The 23,754-nt window shown below is 42.3% G+C and overlaps 1 protein-coding gene across 1 annotated transcript in view; it reads right to left on the bottom strand.

Annotated features, from left to right (window-relative positions):
- The window catches only part of LOC121178232 (neural cell adhesion molecule 2-like), a 224,610-nt gene extending 207,135 nt beyond the window's left edge, over positions 1-17,475 (bottom strand). The window contains exon 1 of the mRNA XM_041032794.1: positions 17,424-17,475. Coding sequence (XP_040888728.1) covers positions 17,424-17,475 — 52 coding nt within the window. The remainder of the gene's footprint in view (positions 1-17,423) is intronic.
- Positions 17,476-23,754: the final 6,279 nt, after the last annotated feature.

Consider the following 23,754-nt stretch of genomic DNA (forward strand, 5'->3'; position numbering starts at 1 on the left):
GTTATTTAGAAGAGCAACGTATTTGATGTAAGCACAAGGCAACACACAGACAAAAGGTTCGGCTGGCTCAGACCCAATTACACACAACCGTGACAGCAACAATTGAGAGATACTGCAAACATGTACAACCACACACACACACACTCTCTCCGTATGTGTGCACGAGCACATACACACATATTTACACGGAGTATACCCATGAGGGGGGAAAGACTGAACAGAGTCGATGCCAACATGCACACAGACAGTATCTCTTCCTCTCTCGTACAAACAAACACACACAAAGCAACGAGAAAAGCTGAGACAGGTAGAACCCAAACCACAGTGAGACTCACTGAATATTTCATAATGTTTTTACTGGCCTGTCAGGAGCATCGGAGAAGTGCAGCGTGTGTGTGTTTGTACTGTATCTGTGTCGGCAAATGTGCAGATTTAAATTGTATACATGTGTGCTGACGATTTCAGTTTTTTTTGTATCTGCGTGGCTGTGTTACTGTGTGTGTGCCTGTGAGTGTGTGTGTGTGGGGCTCGGAGTGACAGGCCACTGTTGTGATTGGCTGTCAAGGCAGTGCTCACTGGAGAGTCTGTGGCCGGCAGCTACACTCAGTTCATTGGGGCTCAGCGATGCGCCAGGGAGCAGGCAGGTCACATGATGATTTTGTCATGGTGGCGAGTTTGTTCAAGACTGGAAAAATGTATTTTTGAAAAGTGGAAAAGCTACAGTCTGTACCAAAACAACCTGTCTTACCTTTATTTGGTGCAAAGTGAGATTTTAGAGGACACCTGAGTTTGTGTTTTTGACCTTATCCCATGGAAACACTAAGTGATACTGGTAAAATCAGTATTATAAACTCAACTGTGTTCTAATGTTGTGAATTACATAATATTATTCCAACAAAGACTTAAAGCAGAATTAATTAATATTTTGGCTATTTGGGGGCAGCAGGACAAACACTACAAACACTATCACTTTATAAAGTTATTATGAAGAACACACATTAGCAAACAGGTCCCCATTTACACATCCAGCAGACACAGACCAACATCAGCATTCACTGTTGTGTTTCTGGACACCTGATGAATGTAAATATTCACTCTGCTTTTCGCTCCGTTTAGGTCTCCACTGACTCTTGAGGGAAATATCTGGCTCTTTAGCTGCTAAATGATCCGCTGTGTTCACCATCTACTCTCTAACCATGTCTGCCTGCTGTTTGGTGCTGGTCAAGTAGCACAGAGTGGGTTTATCAGAGCTTTCTCACCGAAAGCAGCTGCGTACTGCAGCCAGACACAGGGCTGATAACTGAGACTGAACCTAAACAGTAAAGTTGAGGACCATTAAAAGTATAATCAATGCTGATATTGTATTCTAATAAAGGCTGATAAAGTATTTATTTACTAGCAGCAAAATAGCAGAAGCTGCTTTTACTCCACTGATACTGACAAGCATAATATAATATCTGCAAATATGATATGAAAGAATGACTGCAGGTCAAGCAATAAACAATAGAGAGGCATTACTGTGGCTGAATCGGGTTAATTTTTTGCCAGTTTTACTTCTTGTTTAGTCAATATTTTCAGAAATGGACAATTAGTCTGAAAGTGCTTGGAAAATAATTGATAGCTGTTGTTTCTCTGGCAATATCTCATTAGTGAAAGAAAGTAAAAGAGGCTCTGCTGCTGTGGACTCTTTACACCCGAGAACAAATTTTCACACAGTCCTTCAGTCCTCTTGTACTCAGAATGAGATGAGCACAGAGTTTTTCCAGCATCGTCCAATCCTAATATATCGTGGAGCAGTCAGACAGAGGCTGGCTAGCTTGTTAGGAGACTAGCAAACCAAGATCTGTGAGGGTGTCGAGGTCAGTTCCTTTTTCCCGCTGTCTTTCCTCATACTTGCACCCCCCTCCTCTTCCTCTATAGTCCTCTTTTTCACCCCCGACCCCCCTCACCTCCTTCACCTTCTCCCCCTCCTTCCTCCCCACTGTCTCTCCTCTCTGTTTGTTTATCTGTCTGCTTGTTACCCTCTCCCTCCAGCCCCTCTTTGCACCCCTCCCTCCTTCCTTCCCTCGTTCTCCCTCAATCTCGTTCAGTAACAGGTGAGTTCCCAGAACTAATTACAGGAGGCTATCCCAGGGTGCAGCGGGGGCCGGCTCATTTGCAGGCAGAGGGAGCGCGAGAAGGCTGTCTAATAACATTTTCTACTGCCTGATTAAAAACAGCCCATAAATCACTTGTTCACATGGGTCTATGCACATGCACGCGCATGTAGAGACACACACTCACACACAGTCTCAAATAAAGCCATCAGCTACATGCCTTTAATACACACTAAAATACTGTACAACCAATTTGAAGGCCTGAAGGACACATTCACTTAGACTCACACGCCCTGTGTCTCTGTCTCATAAAGCCACTGCAAATTAGGTTGTTTATACTTTCATATAACGTTATAGTAGAGTCATAGATTTTATACAGTTTACATGTATGCAAAGAACGCCCACAGTTTATTCGTCATTTTAATTTGTGCGATGAGGCAATAAAAATGCAAAGAGGATGATAATGACCTCCGCGAGGAATCTGAACAATGGGAATGAACCGATGACACGATGATGCAGCAACTCCAAAGTGATTACAGTGATGAGCAGGAAACTCATTACTGCATTTCACTCTTACACCCCCACCAGCCCCATTTATTGTTTACATCCTCCTTACATGACTGAACGAGGAATTGAACACGGGATGGACTAAACGGTCCCAACATGTGGATGACAGGCGGTCAGGGGACGCATGAATAGATCTGCACACACCTGCTTTCTTGCTATAATTCATTGGTAGGACGGGAGATACCATCCTGAGGTTGTGTAGATGGCTGCAGTAATGATTCTTTTCACAACCGATTATTCTCCAGATTATTTTCTCAATTTGTAAATCAATTTTTGGCCAATTAAATGTCAGAAAACAGTAGAAACTGCTGATCACAATTTCCTAAAGGAAATAAAAGAAACGTGATGACTTCACATTTCTGGTTTTGTCTGATCAACAGTCTAAACCCCAAAGATATTCAATACATTATAAGACAAAGAAAAGCCGCAAATCCTCAAAACTGAGAAGCTAAAGCTAGTTAATCTTCTGTATTTTTGCTTGAAAAGTAATTTAAAAGTTTAATCAATTGTCAAAACAGTCAGTGATTAATTTGTGCAACCTGCAGGGAGGTTACAATTATTAGCTTACAGTGGCGGGTATGTTAGGGTTAGGGGTTAGAGATGATTCCACTTTTTCTGGACTTATTTGTTTAAGCATTACAACATTTATGCAAAAAATAATATAGAGTATTTACAGTCTTCTCCAGAAGTTTATTCCTGGTAGAGTGGGGGGCTCTGAAACAGCATTTAGACCATAGAAATTAGATTTACAGAAATAATAACTGAACAGTTAAAGGTACCCCGTGGAGCCTTGTACCACAAGTACCACTAAGGAGAAATGTTTTTAAGAGCTGGTCCTTCTTTTAATTACATTGTGCAAATGCACGAGGACAAACATACATGTGTACAACACTATGCACATTCCTGCCACCAATTTCATGCCATTCCCCTCTGATTGACAGTTGGTAGCAGTTACATGCAAAGGAAATCATGAAAAAGAAAAGGTTGAGCTCCCTCGTCGTCAATATCTCAGTATAAAATAAACTCAGTATATAACGACAGCAGACATCACTTGAAGTTCGAGACAGTCCCGCTGTTCAAACACCCACAGAGCCTGGCTCACAATAACCGGAAGGTTGTCATACTAAGCATTATCTTCTCTCCTAAAGCAAAACAAACGCACACAGTGCAAACAAACACACACACACACACAGCACAGCCAGTATGCACATATGCACACTGTCACACACCACGATCCCTCTAACTGGCCCTCACTAAGGTTCACATGGAGCAGTGCCGTCTTTCCTGGCAGCTCCCGGCACAATAACCCGGCCAGTAGATTAGCAGTGATAGCATCACTGGCCCTGCACAACAAACAGCGGCCACTCACTCAGCCTCACACACTGATGCAGGGCCATTTCACATGACTCTCACTTGTGTAATACGGGCAAATATGTGTTTGTTTACACACCAATACGAACAATCGCCCAGTGTTGAGTCGACTCCTGCGGTCATAGCACATGAATTACTGTTAGATGAAGAGGATTTTCCAAGAATTGCCCAACTCACCTTCGGCAGCCCTGCCGTACACAAACTTTCAATCTGATGGATTTCATTACGAGCTGAACAAAGTAAAGCAGAGTTTGATTTGAGCATAAGGAGGTTAAAGTTTGAAATCCTGGCATGCCGACTGTTTCTTCAACAAATAGCAGCAGGTAAAATAGCGTTACAAGATAGGTGTCAAAAACGAGGCGAGAGTGAAATCTGAAACGACTTACAGCTCCTGCAGAGGTGGGAGCCGCTGATTTCTCCTGCTGCTCAGATGTCAAGCTGCTTTGTGAAGGTTCATGCCGAGCCACAGCTCGCACCACTCACACAAACATACACCCAGCACATGCTGTCAGATAATCAGCATATCGAATCATACACTGACTGCTTTATAACGTACAGGATTACTCTGGGATTGTGAAATAATCTAATTGAATCTTATTTTGCGCTGGAGAGATGAGCAAGAAGACAAGTGCTGATTATATTTGAACATATATTCAGACACGTACATCTGACGCAGAGCGGAGCTGCACGCGTTGCACTGATGACCTCACTTGGCACTCATTTTCAATTTTTACTCCTCACAGTTTTCCACAACTTCTCCCAAAAACCGCGGGAGCTCTGCAGCTCATTGTAGCCAGGAAGTCACCACAGATGGCTGAGCATGTTGAGCACGGGCGCACTGACTGCATCTCCCTCCCTCTGTGCTGCTGATGGACTATCGGGCCTTCTCATGATCACTTACTGAAGTAGGAATCCCGCCAAGAGATTATGATTGGACTATAATCGCTGGGTAGCTGGGAGGTCCTGATTTTGATTCAATGCTTGAACTTTCTTCTCCACTTATCTGATGTCTTGTCATCGCAGGGACACGAGTCACATGGCCCAGCATTCAATTAAAACTTTTGCAATTATCTCAAGATTTCAAGCTGCGTGAAATATGAGACACAGGAATTCCAGGAAATGTTAAATGTGTGTGTGTATGTGTGTGTGACTCTGCCTGCATGCCTGTGTGTATGTTGTTTTGCATATCGTTTTGCTGATGCAGCCAGATACGGGCACTGCATCTTCACTCAACGCTCAGAGCCTTGAGCTAGAAAAGGGCAAAGCCCAAAACAGTGAAAATCAAAGAGTAAGCAAAATCCTGAAATAAATATGCGCACAAACAAACACACACACACATACACAGCCGCAATCTACCCCCCTTAAAACTCATTTTCCACTTTAGCAGCTCCTTGCAAGAATCATATTTGATTTACACACATATAGTGTCAGACTTTACAGTGGGATGACCCATGAGCTTCAGATCAGTTCATATCCTGTGCACACAAACACACACACACACACACAAAAAGACGCTTGTGTCACTAAGATGCAGCGCTCAGGTGCTGAAGCCTCCGAGTCACGTACGCCAAATCTATAACAGGCGAAAGACTCCCATTAAACAACCTTGGAGTGACACAGCATCCGCCAAAGCCTGGCCATGCGTCACGCCGAGCTCCACGCGCTCCATCACAGCAAACACTTCCAACTCCTCACAAACCCGGCGTGTGCCACTGCACCACATAACAAATGGTTTTGTTTTGGAGGCTCGGTGCAGCCTAGAATACTGGAGCGACTTTTTCTGTTTCCTGTTTTCTCAGCGTATACAAGTGAGCGGTTATGTAAGCACAGAGCTAGGAGAGGCGCAAAGCAGAAGTGGCACACATCTGCCTAAAAACCATAAGGGGGAGCAGACACACTTAAGGGACCGGTGTTTGGGAAAAAAAAATCCCCAGCTAATAACAAATGTCCCGTGTCTGAGAGCTTGGAGAGCACAGTGATACCTCCTTGTCCTGTTAGTACTAAGTATTTTCCATTTTATTTCTAGGCCTTTTATCTCTCTGTACTGTTGGTGACATATAGTGAAATATGTCAATCACCCACTGATAACACCACAAATTCCTGTATTCCCATTTTCTCCATTCTGACTTGAGCAATAATTGTTGTTTTGAAAAGGTGATTCTTTTTCCATTCTGGGGATTTTCTTTGACAACAGCTCAGGTGGAGAGAGCAGAGAACAATGATCTGTATTCATAAAGCTAAAAGATACTCCTTCTTGGAAGGAGGAGGACCAAAGTGAAAGAGAATAGCAAAATTGTTTGCTACTCTCTGTGATAACAGATCAATAGGGCCAGCCTGCAGAGTGCTGAAAATTGTTTCACTGTACTGTATCTCTGGCAAACAACACAAAGAGTCAAAGTGCTAACACTGATATGTCCCCTCTTCTTTGTACATCACAGAAATAAACTGTTTATATGTACAGTATGTTTTCATAAAATCAATATGATGATTTTAGGTGAAGCCTCGAGAAATAAATAAGTCCATGACCTAGACCACAAGGGACTTGCATGCTGGCTGTCTGTAGATTCCCTGCAGTCATGAGACTATTGTTTACACTTAATAAAAATAGTATTATAATAACCTGAATCATTCCAGCAGTGTTAAAAAAGTGCCTCCGCAGATGTTCCTTTCAATTCAAGCACTGTTTTGTTTTGGCGGTGCATTTTTCTTTTCCCACAGATAATTGGCCAAATGCAGACTGAGGATTTTCTATCACAGCCTCATTGGACTAAAGGCAGACAGCAAACTAAAACATCAACAGTAAATATCAGTTTTTGGTGTCAGGCGCTCAGAATCAAAAGAGAAAGTTCTTCGGTGCTGATTTACTATTCTCTCTTCTCTTGAAGAGATGAATCATACTGGGAAGAATTATTACAGAAGAAGCAACTTCTCCACTGAGAGTTGACTCGATAGAGTAGAATGAAACAAAAAACACGTTTAAAATGAAGGGAGTTTTATTCTTCTTACTGTCACTATTACTCTCTCCAACTTCAGGACTGTATGCATATTCTTTGGGGGGGTGCTAACAGGCATTCTGGGAAATGTAGGATATTACTCAACTAAAGGCAGAAGTGATTATGGTCACAAAGGGAATTACGAAAGTTATAACAACTCATCCTGAGGGGACCAGGGATGTCTGCACCAAATTTCACTGCAATCCATTTAATAATTGTTGACATACTTCAGTCCGGAGCAAAGTGGTGAACCAACCAATCATCAGACATCAGCATCCGCAAATCCACACCACTAACAAAGCTAAAAATGACAAACAGTAACTACATTCGATACATTAATGATTGGGTATACACATGTAAAGAGTACACACGTGTAAGCATTTGAATGTAGTCGTGTAATTGCGCTCCCAGCCCTGGATCAGATTCTCATTATGATTACACGTCGTGTCAAGCATTTGAATATTTCCTAAAACTACTATTGTGCAAATAATTTAACTGAGACAAAAAGACGATCAGGTTATTCTCTCTCTATATATATTGGTATACTATGTTATGCCACAAGCAAATACTCAATGCCAATTTTTTATTTAGCAGACTTTTTGAGAAAATATGAATAAGTAGTCTATGTTTTGTGTCCAGTGAGTTGAGTGATTAGTCATTGTGTTAATCCTCGCTCTGAGGCACGCTGTTGTGAGAGAGTTGGTTGCTGTGTCTAATCTCGGGCGTTGCAAAGATAATGATAAGAGTAAAGCTGGCCTCAGGGGCACACCACTCTCCACGTTTGTCACCAAGAATTTTCATGCTGTTGTCAAATAAGTGTTTGTGACTTTTTGTGAGGAAGAGGGGGGAAAAAATGCATAAATGTTTACATGCACTTGAAATTTATGGGCCAATAAATCAGGACAGCAAGAAAAAACTAAACTCCTTTCCCATATTTTTCAGTTTTAGTTGTAGAACTTTTAACACTGAAAATATTACATTAAATCATTACATTACGGCATATGTTAGACATACAAAAAGCAGACAATAGGTTGGAGCAACCAGGATGAGCAAGGGCAAAGCTTTGCCCAGGAGTTTCACGGAGGGAGGTGCACAGAAGGTGGGAGAGCAGCGGGCAGAGTGTTACAATCACACAGGTTATTTGGGGACTCTTGGGGAAATAGAGGGGGACCTCAGTGAACTCCTCATTTCTGTGGGGCTTTATGTAGCGTGACGGTTCCAAATGAAACTCCCCGATCATGTGGGAGCGCTCTATTAATTTGTGGCTCAGGCCGCCTCCTTGGGGAGAGAGCTGCCACAGCCAGTACTGCATCCCCTTTGCAGCTTCCAGCAAAGATTCTTGTTGCTTATTGACTGAGGAGCTGCATTGCAATGTTTCTCCACGTTCCCCGGCTGTGGCTTTCGCCTCAAGTGCCGAGACGATATATCATTTCTTTGGTCGCCTACTCCAGACTTTACAGGATGGATGAAGAGCAGTGTGAAATAAAAGTAATCTTGGTTCTTGGAGCAATATACAGGCTTTAGCTAGCTGGAATACACAGTGTTCCTACAACATAGCATGCTCTGAGAAATCTAATCTGGTTCTGCTACAAAGTCCTGTTGAAGTATAACTACAAGATCAATTTCAAGCTAACGAGATAGCAGTGGAGTTTTAGGAGCTGCAACCTGCTGTGAATGGCTGCAAAAATTGGACAAATGCACGTCTTTGAAACATCTTCTGAATTGTGAATTAGTTCAGTCAGGGAACAAAATTCAATACGCTGAATAATCTATAACTATAAAATAACTGTTACCATTTAAAATCTTTGTTTCTCTAGATGCTCTGCGTTTTGGTCGCTGTGGCGCTTGTTACACTCAAGCTTTTCAACACGAACCTGCTGACTACAAAGGCATGTGTGAGATCATAAGGCTCTCTTAAGACTCAAGCCCTGCAGCATATACATTCACATGAAAGAGCGGCCAACACTGGCATTCTTCCCGCAAACGTTCCTCCTTTGCTTCTACCAACATCACTCTTCATCTTGCTCTACCCTTTAACATGCACAAACCACATGAATGTGGTGCAATTAAAGAACAACAGTTTTCTGTGGATTTGACAAATTCCTCGTTTGGTGACTGATGCGGAAAGGAAGAACGAAAATGCCTGTGCTCAGCCTTCCTGTGCAACCGCTGAGGAAAAAAACGGGAAAAGAAATATGAGGTTTCGTAGGTAGGACAGTGAAGTCAATCCAAAAATATCCTCAGCCGAGTGCCTCATGTGGGACCCGCTGATTTCAAAGGCGAGGAAGGACTGGGGCTGACACGTGAGGAAACTTATTTCACCAGAAGAGCCAGTATGTCAGTAAACACACCATCTGATCTATGTTAAGATGAGACAGGTTCTTTAATTACTGAGAAGGGCTTTACGTATTCCCATGGAGGCACGCGTCCTTGGGAACTTTTCGGATGGTGGGCGGGAAGACAACAATCCCAGAGCGGCCACATTGGGAGTAGGCCCACTAGGAATGATGGGAAGTTGTGCAGATATACAAAGTAATTAAAAACACGCCTACAGTTTGCCTGGTGCTTGCAAGATGATCATTATGACTTTGAGATAATAACACGCTTGACAGAACAACCCTGAAACAGCTATACTTGAAAATTCCTGACCGCTGTTGTAACAGAAGAGAGTCAAGTAACATAAAATCCATAGGTGTTAATGGCTATATTGAGCAGAAGAACAACAAACATCATTAGCTTTCTGAGCAAATAACATTAAGAATGGGTGCTGCTTGAAAAGCTTCCCACGTAGAGGAGAACAGGATATCTTCCCCCCACAGACGCTGGAGATGAGACTAATGTGGGAGGACCACGAAACAGAGCAAGCACATGAAAAGAGGAAGAAATGAAAGGGGGGGAAGAGAGGAGTCAAACGAGAAGAGATAGAAACAAAAATAAGCTGGCCCACATTGCATTAGGAGATTCCGTTTGAAGATTGTCTGGCATGGAAAGGCAATCAAGAGAGCAGAGACTGTGTGGCCTCACTGCGAGCTATTCTGCTGCACTGCGACCACATCTCAAGTGTCCCTCCTCCCCCCACTCGTCTTTCTCTCTCATCTATTGCTCACTCTCTCTCATCTATTCCTCATCAAGTACTGCCTCCCATAAACAAGAATATTGGCCACCAGGCAAGAAATCTGAGAAGACTGATCCCTTTTCAAGACATCATTTCCGAGCAGAACCAACCCCGCAAGGACGCTGGACAACCTGAAGTCATCTTAATGCTGGGAAGTATCAGTAAGAGGGGGGTTAAACCAAAACATGCCTTCAATGTTAGGCACTCTATCCCAGCCACTGTTTTCAAGATCATTATGAGGTGTGATTGGCAGCAGGGTTGATCTCCTCGGGCGGGTCAGCAATGGGACCACACGCTATTCACTTGAGACTCCATCAATCACAATTTGGCTTAATTAACCAGTAAGGATGACAAGTCAAGGGCCTACTGTTAGGATGGATGGATAGATGAATGGATGCAAGGAAATGTGATGGATACAACACAATATAGCAGAAGATAATTTAATACTGTGAGCCCACAGCAAAAGTCAGACTGCAAGGCCAGCAGATAAAAGAGTAGCAGCTGATGTCAGTCAGCAGAGGGGCTAGTTCACAATATTCAGTTAAATCATATTTCAGTTATATATAAGCTGACTGAATCTATTGATTCATGTAATGTTATTATTTAAGCTTTAAACATGTTGGTCCTGGTGGCTTTGGTGTAGAAGATGCTGACCATGTAATAACAACGTCCCCAGTTTGAGGATGCCGTTCTCCACTCTATCTTACTTCATTAAAACTCAGCGTATAAGATAATGTGCCCGCAAAAATGAAAATCTGAACATCCACAGTTCTAGTTCTCAGTCTGCCGAGGAAGAGCAGCCGTTTTCAGCAATTAAGGCCTTAACACAAGTTCACAGGCACACATACACACATTTCAGACTGCTTACAGTGATAAAAACCACTCTCTGGCTCGACTCATGTTGTTGATAAGTGTCTCCAAAAGCCTGCGCCACTTTCTCATTAGTGTCTACTAGCCAGAATGGCTACAATTAGCATTAGTCGTTTTCTCAATCACAGTGATGGACCATATAGACATTCGGCAGCCACCGGGGCCTCACGTTAACTAATGCTCAATCGACACAAGGCACACATCCAGCTGGAAGAAGTTGAAAAATATTGTTCTTTGGCTGTCAGTGGAGGGCTCCTCTTCATTATGGTTCTATCCTTGTCTCAATGTTAGCACATTCAGCTGTCCGTTAATCTGTCATCCAGCCACCCCTTCCTGTCATCTGTCTGTGTCCATCTTAGTGCCTTCTGAGCCCAAAATTTCATCTGTCAGTGTGTTGGTAGCCCTCCAGTACTTCACCTACTGCAGTGCATTAGTGCTCCTCTACGAAAAAACTCCTTTTAATGATGACTCAAAAAGAGGTTTTATCATTTCAGTGCGTGTGTCTGCTGTGCAGCCTCTTACCCATGTCTGCACCAATTCACTATCCATCCCAATTTATCCATCCAATTTCAGGGGAGTCTTTGTCTCTCCATCACTTTCAGGCAACTTCCATTTCATTCTTAAAGAGCCATAGTAAAGTTTTTGCACATTATAGCCCACTTACTACAAATCACACATACATTACTATTTACTGTTTTAAAGATGTACTATTTAAAACTGTCTAACACCAGCATGCTTTGGACAATGACTGACAGTACTTCAGGACTTGTAGTAGATAATTATTAAAATTATCTCATTAGTAACCAAGAAGATGGAAATTTGGGTTTTTGGCTTTAAAATGTCGCCTGAAAAATGTCCGATCTTCACCTGTCAGACTTGTCAGTGTTTTTGTGAAGTCTGTTATTTGTTTGTATTATGTCATGGAAAACTTCTTCTCCTAATTATATTTCACATATGATTTACATCAGCTCGCTCGGAAGAAAACCCCAAAGCTTTAATGTAGTTATTAATATGGTCTAAGTGGGTCACTCAAAACACACAGCCCAAACTGGAGTGGTTCTGAAGCTCTGCTGCCATTGCTCTGATCCCTCTGTTCCTCATTCAATCATGCCCGCCGGTGCCCAAACCCAAAAGTAAGCCCCAGACCAACAGCAACCTCTCTCTCCCGAGAGAGGATGCGCTTTGGACGAGCAGACTGTAAAAAGTGTGAATGTGTGTGTATGTGAATGCATGAGCTACAGAAATAAAGTGAGCAACAGGAGAGGGAGAGGAAGACCATGCAACCACTTTCCCCCATCCATCTGTCAGTCAGCCAGTGTGCCCACTGTTTCTGTTGTCACCCTGGCGTCCTGGCTCTGCCTATTAGCCTGCTAGTTAGACTGGCATTTAGACTGGCAGGACACGCATAAGCAGGAGCCAAAGGGTCTCCTGCTTGGCTAACACCAAACTGATGTAAAACAGTAGACAAACCCACAGGAGCACATGGCAACATGCAGCAGCTGCCTCCTCCAATCACGTCACTCTGGCCTAATTTGATTCCATCTCGACAGGATTCAATTACATTTTATTAATTTTGGCACAGTGCGACTCCATAGAGTTTGATTCAATCTCCGGCAATGCAATTTAACTAGATGCAATCAGATTCACTTGAATTGAATGAATTTTTAAACATAATCTCCTCCTCACTTCCCCCCTCTGTATAAATCTTCTTGTTGCTCATTCTTTTATTCCCAGTTTTCCCCCTTTTCTGGGATTCAGAAGGTAGAAAAGGAACGAGCGAAGCCAAACTCTTCCTACAAGAGGATCCCGACTGTTTAGTGTATCTACATTTACTTGGATTCTTGTTAGGAGAGACTCCCTGAGGTGAACATTAGTCACTTCTGTGATAATAATGGGTAATTTGAGTGAAAATAGACCGAGGTTGGCAGAGGGCATTAAGGAACACGCTGCTGTTTTTGCTCCATGCATCACAAACAAGGTTTTTCCAAATGCGCCAAATGTTCACCCACTGGAGCGTCTTGCTTGAATCTCACCCCTCGGTTCTGCTATCGCCTAAGTTGCTTAAAAGCCAAAAATGTGCCATTTAAAGACAATACGTCTGCAAGTAAGTATGAAAATATCTGCCGCACAGGTCTCTTAATCCCTGATGCTAATCCTGTTAACTGAGCTGTGAGCTGATGACTGTACAGCATGTACACAGATGAGCCTTCCAAACTTCCCTTGAGCAAGGCAGTTTATATCTTTTAAGGTATTGCACTGAGGCTGACCTCTAAACTTCCCAAGGAAGTAATTACGTACATGAAGGATTAGGATACAAACAAACCCTCGGCAAAAACATGTAAAAGTGTAGTCATTGTTGTCATTTTATATCTCTCTGTGGTCATTTCCAGTCTCACTGTAGTTGCTCTGTGCGTCTTTGTGTTTGTTTTGGGTCTCTCAGCTGTCGTTTTGTGTCTGGCTGTGGTTACTGTGCGTCTCTTGATGGCCGTTTCAAGTCCCTTTGTGGTCGGTTTTGTCTCTGTGGCTGTTTTCATCTCTTTGTAATTGTTTTTTGTCTCTTTGGGGTCATTTTGCATCTCTTTGTGTTCATCTTGTGTCGCCTGATTGACTTTCCAACAAATGCTAACAGCCATTTCAAGCCGATGCTCTGATCTATGGGTGGCCTGACCCCCCCCACACCCTTTGGCTGTTGCCCGGCAGCCTCGTTCAGTAACCATCCATGGTTATGTATCGATGATAAGGTTATTTAAGAGGAAAATACATGACTTTTCTGCTGTTGAAACCAGACAAATCAGAGCAAAGTTTCAGTCACACAGTCTACTCTTTAATAATTTAATAGTTCTACAGTTTTTGAGTTTGGAAATGGGCTGGAACATATGCAGGTAGGAGTTAGAAAAATATAGCGATGTCATTCCTCAAAACGACTGCTCATTTCCTTTCGGCCTTATTTCTGCCATTTCATTCTCAGCAAGCTGACAACAAGCTCTGCAGCACAGACTTACAGCACAGATGTTTGGCGGAGCTTTTCTCATGTATCCAGGTGTTTGGAATACAACCCTCTCCCCCCGTCTTATATGCACAAATTCAATGCTAAGACCCGAACACGGCGGATAGAGTGCTAAAGGGCACACAAGAGAAATCAAAAGCTTGAAGTCAAATAAATAGCATATCCATAACACTGAGATTGCCCTTTGTACAATTCAGAGGCCTGCTGACTCTAGTCGTTCCTTAAATTGATTTCTCATATGCGGCTGCCTCGAGGGGGGCGATTCCATTTTCATATATGCACCGGCTCTCAATGTGTGCTCTCCCAGTCTTAGTCTATTAATCAAATAATGCAATCAATTTCACCATGCAGGACCGAGATATGGGCCAATTCTTTTGTGAACAGCTTTGCATGTCTTTAATAGGAGTGTGTGACTGGGGTTGCATGGTCTTAAGAACTGAAAGCATTGTTCCAATATCAACTTATCAGCATGACAGGAAACATAAGAAAACCGAAACGTTTGGGGTATAGACTCCTGCAAGATGAGTGGAGTGAATTTCTAAAAAAAAAAAGAAATAAAAAAAAATCTGCACCGTCCTCATAAATATTTCACCCATGATTCATTTGAATAGTTTGAGGCTGAGTACAGTGTACATCTGTGGGTTAGTGAGAGTGTGCCTCTGCATTTATGCTCACTCATGTGAGTGTGTACATAAACCCGAACTACAGGATGTAAGCAAACCTCAAACACATGCTTAAGCCCAGGCTCAGCGTGCTAAGAGAGACACTTAAGCACAGGGGCATAAATCTTTTAAACCCCGAGCCACTGACATTTCCCCCAAGAGATACAACAAAATATCTTAATTACGCCACTTAACATCACATCGGCGAGTCCCGGGTGAGCCCAAGCAAGCATATAATTCATTGTACTAAAGCATTGGTAAAAGCCAAATACATAAACCTTCAAGGCTGCATACTCAAGTGCAGGGTAGACAGTGAGCTGGGACTTCAAAAGCAAATGTTTTCCTTCAGAAGCCGGGGGGGTTAGAACAAAGGATATCTGCAGAGTTAGCGTGGTGGGAGCCAGGACACCTCACTGACTCCTCTCAGAAAAATCAAGCTGTTGTCATTAATTGGTGAAAGCGAATAAAACCTCAGCCTGGTTCTATTCCTCTCGCTGATGGTTTAGCATCGACTCCAAAGCCCCACGGTGATAAGAAACGCTGAGCATGAAGCATCCAGCTCAGCCTCCAGTGCACACCCTTCATCTCAGAATTATCCTTATTATTCACATTACACTCACTAACAGGTCAATTTGTGTGGACTCTGCCATCATGAAAAACATGATAAGAATGGAAATTGGTTGGTTGGATGATGTAATGCTACTGTAACAAAGGGAAAGTAACAAAGAGATGAATATTCCAGTTCAGGCTTCTGAACAGTACCCTGTGTCTTTTTGTTTTACCTCACTGGGATTATATGTAATAATAAATGCAGTTCACTGATGCTCTGAATGTGTCATCCCCCTCCTCTTCCTCTAACAGTCTATTGATTGAGATGGTTTAAATATAACCTGCCAATACACTACTGTCCCTTTTAAAATGTAGAGAATATTCAAACTCTGTGCCTCTTGTGGGTCTGCGACTGTTTTCATGCCAAAAAAAACCACCAAAACAAACACACATTACACCACTTTGACTCCCATTTCATGCAGTTTTGTCCCAGAAACCTCCACGTGACAGGGCTGCAGCTACTGGTTTAAAATCTAAATTATATGCAACCCTCCTTAGTACAAGCCTTAAAATCATACATCAGCAGTATCAGGGGGACCTGTTATTAAAATTCATAGTCATTTTTACTCCTCTTCAAACTGGGGTTATGTGTAGCATACTGAAGCATAGTAAAAAATTATCTATGATTCTCCATTTTTGCCAGGGGGACCCTTTGAAACCTCCTCAAGAACACCTTCCCACCACCCCCTTGGAGACCCACAACCCAGAAGGGTTTCAGCAAAGCAGCCTGAATGAATGAGATACAACGAGCTTTAACGACCAGTGGCTTACGGCTTCACTCTTGGCACCAACTTTGCAGCGCTCTACCCCCACCTGCCGTTGTGCGCCAGGAACCCAGTGTGGCAACACTGCAAAAAATGGCCATCTGACGACTCCCTCTTTTTGTTTTCTGGTTTTAAGACCTTTTGTTTTTGTTTTGCTTTTTAACAAGTGGGAAACTCTGGCCAACGGGATATGATCACACGCCTTATCCTGGATGCAAATGCTTGTTGCTAGATTATTGGGGGGATAAAGAAGCCTGCCTGACGTGTATTTATTGGTACTGAAATACAAACAATAATCTCACCCTGCAAGTAATTCTTTCTATCTTATTCTCGCTTCTAGAAATAGATTAGTACTTAATCTGAAGCTTCAGGGGTTCAGTATTTTCCGCAGTGTGCACAGGGCTCAGCCCGCGGTCGCACGGCCACGCGCCTCACTGACCAGGACACAGTAAAGAAACACACACACACACAAAAGCCAAAGGAGACTTTTCATCAGCAGTCACCCAGACGTCAAACCCGCACACACGGGAACGCGCGCACACAATCAGCACGCCTCCGAATTAGGTGAGGCACGCGCACGAAGCCCAATTAACGGTGAAGTTTGACTCTGCTGTCACAAATGCAGCTCATATTTCCAAACTTTCAGAGGCATTTCAGACTGTGCAGCTGCAAATGGGCCCGACATCACCGTGCACAGCCTGCGCACAAGATGCAGATACTGATGGAAGATGTTTCGCCGGGCAATCTTCAATCTACTGTCTTTTTCTACGGTACACAGCGAGACAGAGTGGACTGGAGAGTGGATGAGAACAAGACAGGCGACGGTCTACACAAATAAGATCCAGTACATGGAACTGAAATGAATGTCTTCGTGCATGATGCCAGTTTAAGTTGGGATATTTGCGATTAAAGCAGATAAGACAGATCTTTGCGAATAAGATCCACACATCACAGCAGCGCAGCGCCCTGAAGGCTGCTCCTAAAGATTATAAAAACAAGAAAAACCTAACTAAAGAATAAGCAGTGTTATATGATGAAGATAACAGTTTATGTCCGGGGAGTACAGAGTGTATATCTCAACAGCTCACCCACTCTAAAAGAAAAAAAAAAACGGGGGACCCCATCATAATCCCCCTTTTCAGTAAGAAAACATTCTGGCCCCTGCAAGACGTGCTTCAATTACAAAACAACGTCCTGTTAAACAATCCTCCCCTCTCTCTCACTCCCTCTCCTCCTCTATCTCTCTCTCCCTCTGCTCCCTCTCCGACAGCCCTCTCTGCCTGCTGCGGATCACGATGGCAAATACACTCAACTTGTCCACAAAGTCACCAAGCTGGAAGGTTTGACACACTCACGCACGCATCCCTACCTTGACTGCCGCAGACGAGCACTCCGAGGAGATGGACGAGTTTGAGCATCATTTTCGGGCAGGTTTCTGGCTGCCGGACGCTGCTTTCAGCGGATGTAAAAAAACGACAAGGGCGACACACTCTCTCGGCTCCGTTCGTCCGACGTCTTGGGCTCCGCTGGCGACTGATCTGCCTCAGCTCCTTCCTTCCCTTCCTTCCTATACGCGCGCTCCCGCTCGCTGCTCGTTCACCGTGCCTGCTCGGCGCTGAGGACCCCCCCAGCATCACTTCTCTCCAACCTCACTGCTGGAAGCTGTCAGCTGAAGACAAACAAGAAGGAAACCAAGCAAAACGTGTTCATATATATATATATATATATTTGCATGACTTCATTGGGTATTTCAAAACATCTTGTAAAGTTAAAATTTGGTTATATATTGGTTTTATTCACAAAAAATGTCACTAAGACAGCAGACTTTAGCAAATTAAACTCTCTAGAATATTTTCTACACAATTAGACAACATTAGTACAATGACATGTTTTCAGAGCAGTGGTACACTGTGACCAACATCAAGAAGGAAAGGTTTTGGTTATATGATCTTAGATGCTAAGAAACATCTTTCTGAATCAAAGCAGTTCATCCTTATCAAAATCTGACAGGTGTTTCTGACATATCACGCCTGAGTTAAGATGCTGGCCTTTAATCACAGCCCCCTCATTCAGACAGTGAATGTAACACACAAGAATAACTGGATTAGTGTGGTCAGGTTCGTGTAGAACCATCAAATTTTAAAATTTTGACCTTTAATTGTAGCACACGTTACTACCATTTTCTAATCAGAAGACAGAGCCTAAGAGCAACACCCCTCCAAGTTTTCAAAATGTGAGCATCTGTGTCACAGGTGTTTTTAAATTTAATTAAACATAACCTTTCATTTTATTGTCTCCGTTAGGCCAAAGCACCATCACAGCTTTTAACCAATTTCTTAAAGCTGCAATACTTCTATATTAACAACTGGTGAAATGACTGATGTGAAAAGTGTCGCCCATAGCAACAAACCCACTGATGATGCTTTACGCGAGTGTACCAAGCATTTTAGCATCTTTCAGCTAATTGTTTTTGTCACAGTTTTACTGTGTCGGTTCAGTCTCAGTGTTTTCTATAAAACATGCAGCTTCTTTTTCAGGTGAACCTGCCCTGCACCACACAGAAGAAAGCACAACTTTGTACTTAGTCTGCGGTAACACAGAATACTGAGATCTGCTTCCATCTGAAAGCATCCATCAGCACAAGTAACATAAATAAATTAAAGCAGTCCTGCATTAAGACGTATTTGGAGTTGTGAAGGCAGTGATTATCACCACTCATGGAGTCAGACTGAGAGGTCTCAGACTAGCGAGTATCCCTGTAGGGAGCAAATGAAGTGGTGAATTAAAAGCTGACAAAACACTCACCCACTTAGCCAAGTAAGCAGAAATGAAAGTGGGTATTTAAAATTACGGAGCCCTCATTGGGGGTTGTTATGTTGATCTATGCTGAAAGCTGGGCGAGATGTCTGAGTTAACACCACGTCTGAATGCTGGCTGGACTTCAATCCATACAGTCCTCTCTGGATTTCATTTCAGGACAACAACAACTCATTTTTCAGGCTGTGACTTGACCCATATTACTGTGCTCCTAACGGACACGTGTCAAAAGGGCTCCATGGCTGTAATTCCCCATAGTCGACTGAAAGACTGATGCAATGAAGGTAACTGTGGCAGATAAGGAAAAGTCCCAACCTGCCTAACAGCCATCTAAGGGTGAGTTGTTGGCTCTCAGGATTTTGTTACGGTGCAATTTGTGTCAAACTTTCTAAGTGGAAACTGGGAAGGTGTGAAAACGGAGAGCAACAATCATTTCCCAGTGAGGCCTGGCTGGAGAACAGATTTGTATTTTTATTTCAGCCTAACGATGCAGCAATTGTACATCAAATTTAAGTGAACACAACTATACGTGAAGTTGTCTCTAATTGGTGCAATTACCAGGAGTGCATTGTTAAAGAGTTCAGATTATGTTTTTTTTCCTCGCAGCACTACATCACTGCTTTAAGAGCCACTTAATATTCCTGCAGTTTCTCTCTTGCTGAAAGGTGTGATCACTATTAAAGAAAATTAATTGCACTTCAGAACAAGTACAAGCGTGAATTCCACATCAGTTCTCTCCATGACAGCTGGTGCCACATGGCATGAGTGTAAGTGTATGGTTTTAGCTGTATTAGGACTGTGGCCCCTTGAGTCACTGAAAAAGCAAAGTTCAAGTGTTGTTGTTTTTTTTTTTTTGATCAGTAATGTAAAATGTCTACCTGCCCTTTAACAGGACGGTGAAGATCCAAAAGGACCTTGTAATGCAGAATAAATCCGACCTCAGTGTGAAATACTCCTGACATTAACTATTCAGGATTTTTAAAATAAGATTGTTTAAAGAGAAGAGAACATTTGCTTGCAGCAAGAAGGTCATGAGTGCAAATGCGGGGCTTGGTCTGATGTGTCCTGCTTCCCTTTTGGTTCCCTACAGTCCAAAGATACACCGGCAAGGTTAACTGAAAACTCTACATTTGAATTTAAGTGTCTGTTTTTAGACTTTTGTGTGATTGTGGATAAAGAAAATGGATATCTGGAATGAGATTTGTAAAAAGAAAATATGCTTTTCTTTTTTTTAATGCACCACTTACATTTGTGCCATTACAGTGATGTCCCAGTGATGTTAATGTTAGTCTGTCAAGACAGAGCATGTCCCCTTGACATGCTTTCAGAATGATGCGTATACATATATCAGCAAAAAACTATAATTTGCATCTTTACATTGCTTTAAAAAGATATATTTTCCTGTTGCTTGAAATGAATAATAACATAATAACTGCTGTCAGGCGATGCCCAACTGTATTTAAAGGAAACAGTCCATTTCACAGCAAACATGTCACTGGCATGGAGCCGCCATTCCACTGTTGCAAAGTATTGCATAATGCAGCTTCCTTTGTGCTGGGAAAAAGACCAGCATAAAGGGAAAAAGTGTTTTGCACCAAGTGGAAGAACTTGTGGCCTGTCTTGAAGTCAGACTGTCAGTGAGGGCTCCATCATCACCGCTGTCACCTGAGCAAACCCTGCTGCCGTAGCAACCAAATTAAATGTCAAATGTATTGAGGAGTGGGCCACGCACAGATAGTTCATTGTTGAGGTCTTTGTAAAGCATAAACAAGTTAACACGTCAGCCCCTCCAATGAGCCATGGAGACGCATTATCACTTAAAGTATGATCAAAGACACACGAGTAGAGAAGCACATAATTTCCGAGCCTGTGTCTGACCTATAATTATAATGCCTCCATCAGATCAAGGGCTGAAAATTTTCAAAAAGTGAAAAACATTCAATACAAAATGTAATGTTTGACGTCAGAACAGTGCAAACCACAGTCTTCTCCTGATTTCACTGCGTGGGGGATAAATAGCTTTCATCACATTATCTCAGAACAAATGTACGTGGCCCTGTTCACTCATTAGTTTTGTCAGCACAACATTATCTCTACACTTAGATGTAAAAGTCTATTGAGATGGTTTTTGATATTCAAAACAGAAATATATTTTCTTATGGATATCAAAGCTTTGAATAAAATGTAAAACTTGCAATATGATGGAGAAAACACTGTGTACATACAGTCCAAGTCAAAACAAAAATTTCATATGATGCTGTTTCTTCTGGGATTTTACCCACATGCAGTGCACTGACATGTAATGTGACAGTGAAAGGGAAACACACGACCCCTTGTTTCTGTCTTTCAAAGTATATTAACATTTTCCTCATCTGTGCAGATCTCCCCAAAGAAAAAGGCCTATTTTTATACATTCTTCTTAAAGCAAGGAACAAGTGGGTGAATGTTGCATGTCAAAACATCAGCTCCCTTGATGATATGTCACACTGTACATTATAATGTTGTGTGGAGTTATGCACACCATTGCCTCAAGTGTTTTTTTTTCTCTCAAGTGCAGAAAAAACATTGTGTATTTGGTGAAATTGAGGTGGTGTGAAACAAGTTTTTAAAAAAATGCTTGCCTCAGCAACTCCTCTAACACAAAACACACTTTATATTCAACACAAGAAAAGCGGGATTGTTATGATTAATGTGGCGCATGGATGTTTTTAAGCAAATGACAGAGCAGAGCTACTGAAACACTGTTGATTCAGAAAAATTGCACATGCTTACAGTTGTGTGGATACTGTATAAGGACCAAACTAGTGCAGACTTAGATAAATTGTCAACCTGGAAGCAACTTCCAGATGGTCATCCCCTCCAGAGCGCACGCTCTGACTATCAGCCTCAGCACGCTGTTTACAAAGTAAAGTAAGTATCTGAATTTGCATGTGGGTGCTATGTTTACAAGTTCTGATGCAGCTCTGCCCTTTGGAAATTTATTCTGTGACCTTTTTTGTTATTTCACCTAATTACAAAACAAAAATGTGGTTTGGATTCATCTGCAAAACAAATCTCAATAAGTTTCACAGTCACTTCCAGGACTCAGTGAGAAAAGTCTGCAAAGGTTGGTGTGGACACACCATGTGAAAACACCATGTAAGACACCTACAGAGCTTCAGGCTGACCTGCAGCAGTCTGGAGTGGTGGTTTCAGCCTGTGCCATACACCACATTCTAACCCAAGTATGGCTCCATGGGCAAAAGTCAAAACCATCCCTACAGTAAAACATGGTGGTGGTTCTATCATGCTGTGGGGCTGCTTTGCTGCTCCAATGTATCAAAGGAATGATGAAATCAGAAGATTCCCAAGACATTTTAAAGCAAAACATGCTACAGTGTCAGAAAATGTTTGAGGCAGAGGTCTTGGGCCTTTCAGCAGGACAACAACCTAATGCAAACATAAAGCAACTAAAAGAATGGACTGTTTTAAACTGTCCAACACTCAGTCCTGACCTGAGCTCATTGAAAACCTCTGGACCGAGCTGAAATCTGCCATCGCAAAGGGGGAATTGAATGCATAGCAATGAAAGAGCATCAGAAACTAGAGCTTCTAAATCGCTACAAGAAACATTTAGATGGCGCCAAAGGTTCGGCAACAAATATCAGTGAAATATTACTGCCAATATTTTTGTAACCTTGGACATTTTATTAAAATATTATTATATTCTGATCATACTAAATTGGTTCATTTGCATGTAAAGCACACTCACAGCATGTGAGCAATTTCATATGTATTGTCGTACAAGTGGAAGCAATAAATCAACTTTTGATTGTTAGTATGTTTATGAGAGGCAGAGAAAGTAGAAGTGTGTTCAGTACGAGGGGGGCTAATGGCTAAAAAGCCCACTTGTTAACACTTTATTGATTCAAATATAATGTTGGCTCAGAAAACAACAATAGCGTGAGTCAGTCCTATCTTTGACCAGTCGCTGTGTCCAGGCTGTGATTGAAACACACTGTGGACAGCAGATAGAGGACTCACTGAACACACTGTCCCTCTGTGAAACACACATTCACACCTGCTGCATCTGTCTGCTGGGTTATTCTACAAATCAGCGAAGCACCTGTTGATATCTTGGCTTGACTCCGTTTCCTCAGTATTTCTGTCCTCAGCAGTATTCTACACGCACAAAGCAATTACAAATCCTTTGTCTAATTGTATTTGGACAGTATGTATGCTCCAAACAGATGCTTGTGGGAAGTGCTGGTGGTGGTTTTTCTGTGTTGCTATGCGACTGCTGCAAATTTCTTTAAAGCAAAGTGCTTTCTGGTTAAAGTTTAACTCAGTGTTAAACTCAAAAGAACAGTTGTGAATCGTTTTTTTTTTTTTTCTTAAATGAGGTCATGTGTAGGACAGATTCCCATTTATTTATCAGTTACAGTTACCAGTCAAACTTCTGTCCGTCTCTCTTGAACCTGGATTCTATGTCACGTCAGGTCTTTTAAACAGAGAATTACAAGTAGCCGAGTGGCTGTCAGTCTCTGACTTGAAATTCCATGTCAGAGATATCAGGAATTTCACAATTGCATCAAAATAAGATCCAACATTAACACTAATACAGTCTATTCAGCTAATTTTATAAGATAAACACACTGTTTGTTTCTGGTTTCACTTGGTAATGAACTTTTACAAATAAGCAACAGAACAAAAGTAGTACTTTAAACACTTGTCTCTGAGTGCAACCAAAAGCTAACACGGTAATTAACCCCATCCATGGAACCGTCTGGATTTTCAAGTCTGTCATCGACAGGTCCCATGTGTTCTGTTCCTTACTTATCTTTGGACAGCAGTCAGCGCAGCAACACCACCAGTTTCTTCAGTTGTGTTATCCTCTAGCTGCC

Source organism: Toxotes jaculatrix, chromosome 24 (genome assembly GCF_017976425.1).
Source record: "Toxotes jaculatrix isolate fToxJac2 chromosome 24, fToxJac2.pri, whole genome shotgun sequence".
NCBI classification, from domain to species: Eukaryota; Metazoa; Chordata; class Actinopteri; family Toxotidae; genus Toxotes; species Toxotes jaculatrix.